This window comes from Micromys minutus, assembly GCF_963924665.1.
Source record: "Micromys minutus genome assembly, chromosome: 26".
In the NCBI taxonomy this organism is placed as follows: domain Eukaryota; kingdom Metazoa; phylum Chordata; class Mammalia; order Rodentia; family Muridae; genus Micromys; species Micromys minutus.
The window spans coordinates 18,848,428-18,862,276 of NC_137961.1; the positions used below are offsets into that span (position 1 = coordinate 18,848,428).

The window sequence follows — 13,849 nt, forward strand, 5'->3', positions numbered from 1 at the left end:
TGCAATCAGTCATAAATAAAAACAAACATTTAAAGCTAAATCTCCTAATTTGACTTTGAAACTTGATGGTCCTGTACCCTTTGGGTCAAGATAAATTTAAAAACAATACGGAGAGCTAATGCTTAGATAAGAATTTCAATAACTATTTACTTGTGCCAATATTTTTCTTCATTTTTATAATTACTAAATCATCAAATAATGATCATAGAATAAATTTCTGAAACATCAGAGAAGTATTGAATAAGAAAATGTGTTCTGTGTTTATGCTGCTAATTTCAATTTTCACATGCTATCCTTATTCCTTTTGTAAAATTTTTTTTCTTTGCATAACTTAGGCCCCATGTTCCACTTTGTGTGTATCTAGTAATACATCCAAAGGTTACAGCATCAGCAACCTTCTTGCTCAGAGATATGCTTCTCTCTAGGAATGGACAATCTAGTCACCAAGATTTTTTTTACAACTTTATTTTTAAAAAAACAGAGATACAGTCTTTCTCTTCCGGTTCCAGGGGCAGCGGGAGCCGCGGGTTACCGTGCAGACATGGCCAAGTCCAAGAACCACACCACCCACAACCAGTCCCGCAAATGGCACAGGAATGGCATCAAGAAACCCCGGTCACAAAGATACGAATCTCTTAAGGGGGTTGATCCCAAGTTCCTGAGGAACATGCGTTTTGCCAAGAAGCACAACAAGAAAGGCCTGAAGAAGATGCAGGCCAACAATGCAAAGGCAGTGAGCGCACGCGCAGAGGTCATCAGGGCCCTAGTGAAACCTGAGGTCATCAAGCCCAAGAAGCCAAAGGGCCCCAGCCGCAAACTCAGCCGTTTGGCTTTCATCGCTCACCCCAAGCTTGGGAAGAGGATTCGAAGCTACATGGCCAAGGGTCGTAGGCTCTGCCAACCAAAGCCCAAGGTTCAAACCAAGGCAGAGGCCAAAGCTTCAGCTCAGGCTCCCAAAGGTGCCCAGGCCCCGGTGAAGGCTCCGTAGAAAAGGCCCCTGCCAAAGTGAAGACAGACGGACAGACTGCCATGACACACCCACCTATACACTATTGCAGATGACCAGTGTCCTATGCTGTTTTTACAAATAAACTTGAAACAAGAAAAAAAAAAAACAGAGATACATGTACAGATTTTTTAAAGTATTTTGGCATAAAACTATATGAATATATTTTTGTCAGTACTTGATTTTATTAAAGGTTTGATAGTGTGCATTGAAATCTACCAAGACTTTTATTACTATAAATACCATTGCGGGAAGGTCTTGGTGTAAGTTTTAAACCCATATAAAGGATTCCTTCCTTATAAATAAATTGCTTGAGCCCCAGTGCCAACGAACCACTCTGAATGATGTCATTTTGAGGCAGCTACTTATCTCATGATCCAAAGAGGTTTTTCTGGATCAAATTTTACATGAGTCCAAATCTACAACAAATCCATCTTTTGTGTAGTCTTACCTTCTACCTCTGTACATTGAGTTAAAGGTTCAGGATGTCTAAGCTTTCTGGACTAATTGGTTACTTAGTAAATGGATGTAGCACTACAGTTAGACTTTGCTGAAGCCCTAAAATCAAAAAATATATATATTTATTTTTTCTTTGAGCTTGTTTTTACTTGGTGATTTCGAGTCCACAATTGTCAACATAAATCAGATATGAACTAATTCTCCAAACGATACTTAAAACAATAACCAGGACACTCATCCTTGTCTACAGAAGCCAAACTTCTGTAGTGACACGAAAGTGATATAAAAAGGAATGAACACAGTTATAGTGGTTGTTTAAATTCACAGGGCGGGGCAGGCTGGAAAGAGGCATTAGCAGTTACAAACATGCACTGCTCTCCCAAAGGAACCAGCTGTTCTCCAGAACACACTCGAAGCTTCTGACCTCCACAAGCACCTACGTGGACATGAACTTACACAAGCACATACACATCTACATAAAATTAAAACAATAATCGGTGAATAAAGCTTTAAAATATAGACATTTTAAGTTCGATAAAAACTCAATACATTCAAGGAATTTTAGATCTTGAACAAAGATTTTATTCATTTCCATCAGTGAAATAGAAAATAGGTAAAGCACCAGATGTTTTAGTCCCCTTATTAATAAATGGCACAACTGAAATTTACTCTAGCAATTTCAAAGTTTGCATTGCATGTGAGGGGCAATATTTATTGCCATACCCCATGTCTTTCCTGGTAGTGAAAATTCATCTGCTCAGGCTATAAATCAACCTGCAAGAAACATCTCTGTTTGTTTGTGTCAGAAAGAGCATACAGAAAAGAAATATTTGAAGTGTTATGTTATGGAGCCAGACTACCAACTAGTACAGCTTTGGCAAGCAAAGCTAAAACTAAATGCCAACTTCTCAAGGTCGTTGAAAGAAACATTGAGATAAGAGGGCACCAAGGACAATGCCTGGCATACAGGAGTGGCACTGATAAATTCTGTTAGCTATCACAAATTTCTTTCACTGTTTGCTAAGGTAATTTGAATCATGTCTAAGATTTTCAGCGGTTTCAAAATGCAACTTTCATGTGCCTTTAAACATTAATACGTAAACATATAATACCATAAATGTCTTATTTACCGTTATTATTCAATTAGAAAGAAGTCCTTTCTTCAGCTAGGGTGAACAATCTTACCTAGCTTGTAATTTTCTGTAAACTTATCTAACTTAGTCCCCGAAGTTAATGCCGTCCCAAATATATTTCCATCTGAGTTAATGCAGATAAATTTGCTCTTAAGCTGGGAAACAAAAATACATGATGCTAGATAAATTCTAAAACAATCACTCATGTTCAGTTTAAAAGATCTGCATGAACACATTAAAGGTGTCTGGCACAGGAATTAGTGGGAATGGCCACAGGGGAGTGGTGTGAATTTACAGTTATTGTGCTGAGTGTTTTAATTTAAACAATTGCCCGCGCAGAAACAGTCTCTTCCATCTTGTCTATAAATCACTTTTAACGAATGATGAGTCTCTATCCAATCTGGGGGAAATGGCAGTCTAGTGTACTTTGAGACTTTTGTCAACACGAGGAAAACATGAATTGCTCACTAGGCCATTGTTCACACATCTGCCAATCCTTCTGGATGCCAACGGAGAATCTTATTGGCCATCTCCTACCCTTTGCTCAAAGAAAGATTTCAACTGAACTAATAGTATTACTCCAGATATTTCCTAGACTATGAATATTCTTATACTTTAAACTATTGTTCCTTTTTTTTTTTTCTTGTCTCAAGTTTATTTGTTAAAAACAGCATAGGACACTGCTCATCTGCACTAGTGTGTGGGTGGGTGTCACAGCAGTCCGTCTGTCTTCACACTGGCAGGAGCCTTCTCTATGGAGCGTCACAGGGGCCTGAGCAACCCTTAGGAGCCTGAGTTGAAGCCGAAGCCTGGGCGTTAGCTAGCGCTTTAGCCTCTGCCTAGGTTTGAACCTTGGGCTTTGGTTGGCAGAGCCTACGACCGTTGGCCATGGAGCTTCGAATCCTCTTCCCAAGCTTGGGGTGATCATTGAAAGCCAGATGACTGAATTTATGGCTGGGGCCCTTTGGCATCTTGGGCTTGATGGCCTGAGGTGTCACAGGGGCCTTGATGGCCTCTGCGCGTGCGCTCACTGCCTTTGCATTGCTGGCCTGCATCTTCTTTGGCCTTTCTTGTGCTTCTTGGCAAACACGTTCCTCAGGAACTTGGGGTCAACCCCCTTAAGAAATTCGTATCTTCGTGACTGGGGTTTCTTGATGCTGTTTCTGTGCCGTCTGTGAAACTGTTTGTGTGGTTCTTGGACTTGGCCGTGTCTGCACGGTAACCCGAAGCTCCCACGGTGCCTGGGACCCGAAGCTATTGCTCTGATTGACTGCTTTATAAGTATCCAGAATGATCAGAATGTTTTATAAAACATAAGCTATCTATGAACTTCTATGGACTACCCAAGTCTACAGAAGTCCCAAATATGAGGAGGCATCATAGTTTCGGAAATTTAACACAGTGGGGATCTGATGAGTAATTAGAACCTAGGGCTAAAAGCATCCATTCCAAACTGACCCTCAAAGAAGTGATACTTGAAATTAAGATTATGGAATAATGTAAGCACTAACTTTCCTACGTTCCAGTCCATACATTCAATTTTTAAAAAATGCTCCAAAATGAGAATAGAATAAAAGCGACTCTATCAGAATACTCAATAAAGCTATTTCAGAATATGCTGGCCCACTCTGGATATGAGATAAGGAAAACCCTTTCAGACTCAACCCCCATTCCCAGGAGCACTGTCAAGTGTCACTAGGGTGGTGGCAGTTTATCAAGTGTGTGTGTGTGTAATCTGGGAAGGAATGCCTATTCCTAACATGAGAACGTTCCTTTAATTCATTTATTTTTTTTCAGTCCTAGGTTGATCATGTCAAGAAAACAAGATAAGAAAAAATGGAATATATTTCCTTTCCTGTTAATCTCTAGGTCTCTTGAAGACACATATTTATTCATTTGATAATACATCAGATTGAAAGCCAAAAGGAGTAGAGAAGTTCATGAACGGAGACTCAGTCTCGTAGCAAAATATTTGCAATCAGAGAATTTTAATGAGGAATGTTTCCATATGGCTTGGTTTTTGATGACACTGTTATGAGGGAAACTAGAACCCTGACAGTCATTCACAAGAAAGGGGTGATGAAGCCCCGAGGAGTATTACCAAGAGAAAGGATATTAATAAGGGCTTTGCTATGGAATATTTTCAAAACGGGAGGGAGTAGAAAAGCTGGATGATTAAAGAATTTAACAGCTTTCAAGGGATCCTTAGGAAAGCGGTTATACAGTGTAACGGGTAAAGAAAATAGACCTCTTTTGGCTGAAGAGAGCATGACTGTAATGAAGCTGGAAGATTTTTAAGACAGACGTCTATAATTGTTATTTCAGATACAAAGAAAACAGGGAGAACATGGCAGGCACTTGTGTGATGGGAGAGCGATGCTGGGGATACAAGAGGAAGGGCAAAGATGGAGCTGCGACAGGGTCTTGTTGGTGGAATGCTCGAATGGACAAGGAGAAACAATAAAGAGCAGAGGGAGGCCGAGAAGGAAAAAAAAAATAAGTGAATTGTCTTAAACTTCCTAGATTAATTAGAAGATAGTTAAGGTTACAATAGAAAATACATGGTCTTTTTCAGTCATGTAAATTACACAATGCCTAGTGGGATTTGAATTTTAAAAACACAAAGAATAAGTTTGTTTCAGAGATGTCTCGTGAACTTTTGAAATGTATATATACAAAATCAAAACAAGAACAACACTCCCCCGGGGCAAAAATAGTCAAATGCATCGTTGTTTATCTGAAAGTCAAACATTTGTACCGAACATGCTGTTTTGAGAAGTCATTTATCTGAAACACAAATTTAATTGTGCCTTCTTATATAATAAACTGGACTTGGAACAGAATTGCAAAGTACGGGTTCTTTACTAACCACAAGCAGGCTTTGGGACAACTTCTGCCAATGACATAATATCAATGAAGGTTTGAGTTCTAACTCTGCTGAATCCTTTGTGATGATCAGCAACTTTGGCAGAATAAATCCAAACCTGTAAAAGGATTCTTTTTGAAGCAACAGTGTCACCTAGTGGCTACATAGCCAATACTGAACAGCTAAAATCACCTGGATAAAGGTGATTTTTCACTCTGAATGTAGCCATGAGGACTGCATATTTTTCAGAGTTTTTACCAACTATATTATACTCTGGAAACTGGCAGAAAGGGTGGGAGGCATGGGCAAAGCTGGAAACAGGAAACTTGAGGTTTTCCTCAATTGCCAGCTTCAATCTTTCCCTTCTATTTAGATTCCCAGTTTCTATTTTCTTCCTCACGCTGTCAAGAGACTCTGTGATTTTGAGGAGGGTGGAATCCTGAATGTAAATGAAGATAAGTATCCTAATTCATAACTTGAAATATCCTAGTACAAATCTTGTGTCTGTGTTCACTTAAGACCAATGTCTGCATCTCAGTATTTTATCGGGGCTTCTGTCCTGAAGACTTCTCAGTGAAGAGAATTTTGTGTTTTCCAAAAAGAATAGATGGAGCAGAGGTTTTGTACTTTCAGAAATATAAGAAGTGGACATTCTGAAACAGCCTCTGGACGAGACATTCCTCAGACTCAACTTCAATGTGTTTCTAAATATTCTAAGTGAGAACCCCAGGGACTAGTGATCGGCAGACAGTTGAGTAAACATTGCATGGACCTAACTACATGTCAGCTCTGGTATGCCTCGAGACTTATTAATCAATGGCTAGAGAAGTATTTCCTGAGTGTGCTTGTGAAAATAGAAATATATCAAAAATGGGCCAGTTTAAAAGGCCATACATTCCTTTTAAAGTGTCAGTGCTTTTTTTTTTTTTTTTTTACGTACATTTTAAAATTCTCAGTGATTTTTCAGTTGCTGCCTATTTCTGTGTCTTGAAGCCCTTTTGTGTTTTTGTTTTCCATCCCAGGCTTCCCTTCACCTAAATCTTACACAAGTTCTGTGTAGTTGACACTGTTTCGAAATATCCCTTGACGCTGAGAATTCTATGTTCCCTCTTTTGTTTTCTCCAGACAGGAGGGAGTGAGGAGTTGAATGTGGTTACTTTATTAGAGAAGGCATGCTAGATTTCTGAAGTCAGCCTTGAACATGTGCAAGGATATATCTCTACTAGTATTTCTTCCCATTTCTTGAAGGCCTCTTTTCCTCTAGATGTACATGTTTGAGGCTTAAGGAACTCTACTAAGGCTAAGCACAGGAAACAGAGATGCAATCCCTCCGTATAGATGCTCCAAGACCTTTAATGGAGCTCTTAATGCCCAAAGAAGCTGTGAGAAACCAGCACATAGGCTCATGCTGTGCCTGTTTGCAAGGTACCAGTGAGCATGAACACGAAAACAAAGAGCAGGCAATGTTAGGCGGTGCCTCCTGAGCTTGTCTGTGGATCAAATAAGGGCTCTCATGATGAGCTTCGAGCTAAGTAGGTGAGGAAACTGAGCAGCTATACAAAGAGTACTTAGCAATTCATGTCTAGTCGTTGAATGGAAGGATGCTTCCAAACATAATCGCTTCTATAAGTATCTGAAAAGACAAATCAGACTTCTTGTTCAGGTTTACCTGTTTCATTTAAAAGCATTTAATGTCTCAACACTTAACATCTCCATGTCCCTGTGAATGGACCAGGTACTTTATGAATCTGAAAGAGAGGTAAAAATGTGTGACCATCATGTGTGAATCTATATCTCAGCACATCTACAGAGTATAACAGAGAAGTTTCGGACTGTTCACACGCACAAGAACATGCATACATGAAGAAGTCATAATCCTAACACAGAAACCAATCACTGAAGATTTCTGAAGCCCATCCTAAAAAACAGAGGCCAAAAGGAAATCCTGACAAACACTCCACACTGCAAGGGTTAGATGGCATTTTTTAGGAGAAAAGGAACAATTACCAGAACTTTTGGAGTACTGCAGATTGTACTGATGGGGACAAAGTTAAAGTAAGTGAAATATGAAAAGAAAATTCAAGCTTCACAGTAAATCAGCATTAAATCTATTTTCTTTATATGCCTTTTAATGTATGTAAATAAGGTGTTTCTAAAACATCAGAGTTTGGGATATCCTCGGCTGATGGGAAAGAGAAGGGCTGGGAAGGAAAGAGGAGCACATGCCCGCTTGGAAGACTGGGTGCTCTCACAGCACTTCTGAGGCAATGGTGGGTGAACGAACCACGGCACACTGGGAACTCACTGAGAAAGGCCAGGTATATTTGAAATATAACACGTGGGAATAAAAGAAATAGAGGTTTTGCTTTGCTATTTATGTAGGCTGTGACTGGGAGGAAAGTTAATTTGCCTTTGGAAATCTCAGAAACACATTAGCATAAAAGGAGAGAAGACCTTAGGTTTCAGGGCAGTCTCCAGCACACCCTACAGGGAAATCCCTACTATCCCTTCCTACTCTCTCTTTAGCAGCCAAGTAATTCACTTCCTTTTCCCTTTATGATTCCTGTTCTCCCCTTCTGGGCTCATCTTGTGTTGAATTATTGCAAGAACCAGTCTGGTGAATCCTAACTAGGCTGAAATAAATTAGCCTCTGTTTGATGGTTTCTTCTTCATTAGAGTCCCACAAGGATACCAAAAAAGAAATTCTAATTAAATAAAATCAGTCAAGACTGAGGAAATATCTTGCAAACCACAGGCCCTCTCCACTAACTTGGAATCATTCACAATATTCCTTAGTTCTCCCTGTGAACATTAGGCAGCATTCTTGGCTAGATCCACCAATCCTTAATTTGTTGGTAATGACCAGCTTTCTTGGAATCGCACACTAAAGAGTCCCAAGAGATCACCTCATTCAATCATTAGTATTCTCTAAATGATTTTTTTTAAAGAACATTTCATTCAGAATGAAGCTTCTCTGGGAGCCTTCTGGTCCAGGGAGTGCCTGCATCTTTTGCATCAGAAGCATGTGCACATCTCCCTAGCAGATGCCGTAGCTTCACAGAACAGGTCAAACAAACATATCTGGCAGCATCTCACTGGTTTCTCTCCTCTCACTTCCTCAAGCGTTCTGGTACTCTGTTGTCTAGACTGTGCCACCTTGATCTCTTAATCGATTCTCAAGTTTAGCAAAACATGCTCAAGCAGACTTACTGGCATGTGGCACGTGCATAGAAAATCCAAAGTACCAAGCAGGAAGGATGATCCTCTGTGTCATAAACAACATGACATCGTGAAAAAGAACTTTTAAAAACTTTTTGTGAAAGAGCATAGTTTGTAGAGAGCAGCAGTGCAATACTTGCTATGACTTTCATAACAGATTAAATTCCCATAATTATCTATATGGAAACACAATGGATCATAACTCTGGCTCCTAATACGAACTGTCATATTCGAGAAAATGAAAAAAGAAATATTGTGGACACATTCATTTGGTTAGAAATAATTAACCCCTGAAAACAAACTTATTAAAAAGCATTTAGTTCTATAAGTATCTGCATCACAAAGATGTTACTTTTCCCATTGTCCAACTCCTAAAATGCATTTAGAAAAAAAAAAACAAATTAATTGAAGTCAATTCATTTGCCCTAGTGAGTAATTTTAGTCTGATAATAATTTCTCACCTTGGAAATAGTAGATAATTCTGTTATAGAGTATAACATAGCAGATAAAGATTGACTATGCCCAATCTTGTTTTTAAAAAATGATGCAAAGCCCCAATACCATGTGACTAAGAAATTTTAATTAGCTTGGAGAAGTCTGTGGTGTTGGTACGAGATGCTTCTCTAGTCCCCAGTTCCTGCCTAGCAGTGAAAAAGAAAAAGAATTAGGGTAGCCTTCTATAACCGAGAGCCCTGTGGCCTGAGAAGGCTCTTAATGTTCCTGTGGTGAGTTTGAGGAGCAAACTGCCCTGGGACTTTCTCAGAACCAAGAAACAAACAGTTATTTAGCAAGACCAAGCAACTTCTGGCCATTTATTTTTCTCACAGAAAAATAATCTAGACAAGGGCCATACAAAATGTATTTTAAGAAGGCATACCAAAGATATTTGCAGTATTATTTTATGGCTTTTAGAAGCTTTATGAATGGATAAAAATCTATCTTTATTAAAACTTCCTTTGTTTAAAACGAAATCTCCAGTTTCATAAATATATTAGTTCACAAGATAATGTTTTAACCCAGAATTTTCCAAACAGCTAATTCCTTTAATGATTTATTGCTTTAATTATAAAAAAAATATCTTCATCAAATTAATTGAGTCTTTGACCTCTAAATCATCTTATACCATTTTGTAAACTTGTCAGAAATATTGAACATAACTAGCAATTTTGAGCAATTGATGCAGTCACAGCCTAAGGATGCTGAGGCAGGGTAAGGAAAGGGTGGAGAGAGGAAGAAATAGGGTCAGGATAGGAAAGCAATGATATGAAAAGGAAAGGATTGACCAGTTAACTAAAGAAAACTCATGTCAGATTATGTACACAAATATGTACACAAAATGATAATCAGAGGTGGTACTGAAATTATGTCTAGTGACGACAGACCTCTACACAATTCAATAACGATTCTAAAATACACTTCTGTTTAAGGCTACTGTCTCAAAACACAGGTGATAAGAGTTTAAAACAAACAATGAAGGAGACTTCCTTCTCATTTTTATTCTCCTTCTAAGATAAATATGACTGAAAATGGAAATCCTAGAAACCATCCAAGAAGACAATCAAAGGGAAAAACACATCTAGATAATTTGCAATACTTTCATGTTCCAGTTTCTTCAACTTTAGGTAAATGATGGTCATAACTGTTAGAAAAGAAAAACAGTTTGCAGTGTTTCAAACCCCAGCAGCTTTTCAGATGTACTACAACTGTCACGAAGACACATCATCATCACACGCATCACACTCATGTAGAGAAAGAAGTTCCTGATTTAACTAGGGATTCAGAGTCCTGGGTGGCCCCGTGGAGTAGCCTCAGATGCATCTTTTCCAAATGTTGTTCCCCTGGTGACAGGTGATACCTGACTATGTGTCCACCAGCACTTGATATCTGGATAGCCAAACAATGATGACAGAGCTATGCCAAAACAATGTCTGTTATTTGATGCTTTCCAGTAGATTCTGGGCCGGGCTGTTAGCCTTCTATATCCTCAATCAACTAATTGCTACTTTCAATGTCTATAGGGCTTTCTGCTTTATTCCTTCCAGATTGGTGGTAACTATTCTCATATAAGTATTATTCTAATCATTCTCTATCTTTCCAATCCTATTTTATTTAGCATATTGTTTGCAAACTGTTCCTCATTTGCCTCTACTAGAGAGAAATCTGTATGACAACAAAGACCTTCCTCCCCCCACTCATCTTGTTCACTGTTACAGATTTAGTACAGACAACTACTGTACCCAGGAGATGGCAGCCACTCAGCAAATAATCAATACATGAATAGGAAACGAAGAGTCCGTAAAGAACTTCCATTCTTTTTTTTTTTTTTTTTTTTTTTTTTTTTTTTTTTGCTGTTTGCTTCTCAGTTTTTTTTTTTTCCATTCTTTTTTATGTATGCTGAAATTTGAAAATATGGAGATAAGGGTCAAGGGTGAAGACAAAGACTGAGTTGCTCACCGATGGTCTTGGTGTGGTGAGTGAAAGTGACTGAATGGGTCGAATCATTCATTAAACAGAACGTGCCTGGAGAGGAGAGAATGACCCCTGCCTAAGAGTCTCACAGAATGCCAGTTTGTTTGTTTGTTTGTTAATCAAGAGCAAAAAAAAAAAAAAAGAATTCCATTAAATGAATAGGGAAAATAGATTACCCTAAGGCCGTAACTCCAGGAAAACAGATACCTAATGGGGATGAAATCTGCAGAAAGGAGCAGCCTCCGAGAGAAGTAGGGTAATCAGAAGGAAGTAGGCGATGACCTTGGAACAGTGGTTGCTGTGGGATGGTGAAGAGAAGCCAGACTACAGTGACCTTCACCTGTGAATTAAACATGGTAGCAAGGGTAGAGAGGAGAAGGCCAGGTCCACCTATACGTCACAAGAACTGAAAGAAAATACCTGGACTGCCCATTGAAGTGTCGAGATGGATGGGTGGGTAGACTTTTCTATTCAGGAACAAGATGAGGGGTGGATTATAGTTGAAGTCATAGGACTCAAAGGGTAAACAAACCATGTTTATACAATATAAACTGGATAAAGAGTACTTCCCTAATCAAATATAAGTTACCGAGATAATTTTTCTCTCAATGGGCATACATGCTGTGTTTCACTGACTCGCGCTTAGCGAGCTCTGTGTTGTACTCAGTTGTTCAGTTGTTGTTGGGCTTTTTTTTTTTTTTAAGGTACTTGTTTAGTGGAGCCTTTTTAAAGTTATCTTGAAGTAACTGTTTAAGTGGAACCTAGTACTTATTCTTTGGAACTAGGAGCCTTTGCTGAGCTCCATAGATCTCGCTTGGCAATTATGCCAAAGGTAACTTTGATGCATAAAGAAGTGTCCGGAATCGAACCTATAATGTCCTTACAAGGACAGCAATAGTGGAACAAGGAAAGAAGAAGAGGCTCCACTCGGCCCTCCAGCAAGAGGTCCATCAAATAGTCATGTGCAGTAATGCATCTGGAGCAGAGTTTAAAAGTAAAATTATGATTACATTTCTTACAAACTAGATCCCTCTGAATTTTGAACACAGAGACAAATCACGCAGAAGGATGCAGCCACAGAAACTACCCAGCAATACTCACAGTTTCTGCTTCAGTGGTCCTACGGTAAGGCCAGATCATTGTCTGAATTGCTCTAAGTGAATATCACATTTATAGTCTCATAAGTTCTTTTCCTAGTTTTCTCTGATTCCTCAAAGGAAATTATCCACATTTTCACTTCAGGAATTTTCCTCACACTACTCAATTACTCTTGAGCAAAGATTTTTTTTTTTTTTTTAAGAAATGTATTTTTCACAATTGCCTTGTAATATAGCGTGAGGTCAGGGATAGTGATTCCTGCAGATGTTTTGTTGTTGAGAATGGATTTTGCTATTCTAGGTCTTTTGTTATTCCAGATGAAATTGCACATTGCTCTTTCCAACTCTATGAAGAATTGGGTTGGAATTTTGATGGGGATTGCATTGAATCTGTAGATTGCTTTTGGTAAGATGGTCATTTTTATAATTTTTATCCTTCCAATCCATGAGCATGGGAGATCTTTCCATTTTCTGAGATCTTCCTCAATTTCCTTCTTTAGAGATTTGAAGTTCTTGTCATACAGGTCCTTCACTTGCTTAGTTAGAGTCACACCAAGGTATTTCTTAGTTTTTGTGACTATTGTGAAGGGTATCTTTTCCCTAATTTCTTTCTCCACATGTTTGTCCTTTGAGTAGAGGAAGGCTACTGATTTGTTTTAGTTAATTTTATATCCAGCCACTTTGCAGAACTTGTTTATCAGATGTAGAAGTTCTCTGGTGGACATAGTACTACCTGAAGACCCAGTTATTCCACTTATGGGTATATACCCCAGAGATGCTCCAACATACAACAAAGACACATGCACCACAATGTTCATAGAAGCCCTATTTATAACAGTCAGAAGCTGGAAAGATGTCCTTCAGTAGATGAATGGATACAAAAATTGTGGTATATTTACACAATGGAGTACTACTCAGCTGTCAGAAACAATGACTTTATGAAATTCCTAAGAAAATGGATGCATCTACAGAATATCATCCTGAGTGAGGTAACCCAGTCACAAAAGAACAGACATGATATGCAGTCACTGATAATAGAATACTAACCCCAGAAAGCTCTGAACACCCCAGAAACAACTCACAGACTGTGTGAAGTTCAAGAAAAAAGAAAATGAAAAACCATTATGCTTAATCCTTACACAGCAAGAAAACTGACTATTTTCAGGTTATATCTTGTTTTACAGGTACTTTATGCTCATTGTAACTAGTAAGATTTTAATGCATACTATCAAACCTTTAAAAAAATCAAGTACTGACAAAAATGTATTCGCATACTTTTATGCATAAATGCTTAAAATTTGTACATTTATCATTGTTTTTTAAAATAAAGTTTTAAAAAATCTTTTAAAAAGGAAATGTATTTTTCATAACTCTGTAAAGAATAATGGTATTGGGAATTACTGCCCTTGACTTTCCAGCCTTCTCCTCATTTTTAAGCTGAATGAAGATACTATCTTATCAACAGATGCTAGTGAAATCAAGTGAAATCTTATAAATACAATATAACTACATAGCTCAAATGAGTATTTATCTTTGAGCTGTGACATGTTCATTAATGAAACATGCTTCTCTATTAAATTCATCTTCAATTTTTAAAAAG

The 13,849-nt window shown here is 38.3% G+C and overlaps 1 protein-coding gene across 1 annotated transcript; it reads left to right on the forward strand.

Moving 5' to 3' along the window:
• Positions 1–520: 520 nt before the first annotated feature.
• On the forward strand, positions 521–988 carry LOC308437498 (large ribosomal subunit protein eL29-like; the record flags this gene model as incomplete). The annotated part of the gene is made up of 1 exon (XM_080938575.1): positions 521–988. Exon 1 carries the CDS (start codon positions 542–544, stop codon positions 986–988), a length of 447 nt encoding a protein of 148 aa, XP_080794701.1. The 5' UTR covers positions 521–541.
• Positions 989–13,849: the final 12,861 nt, after the last annotated feature.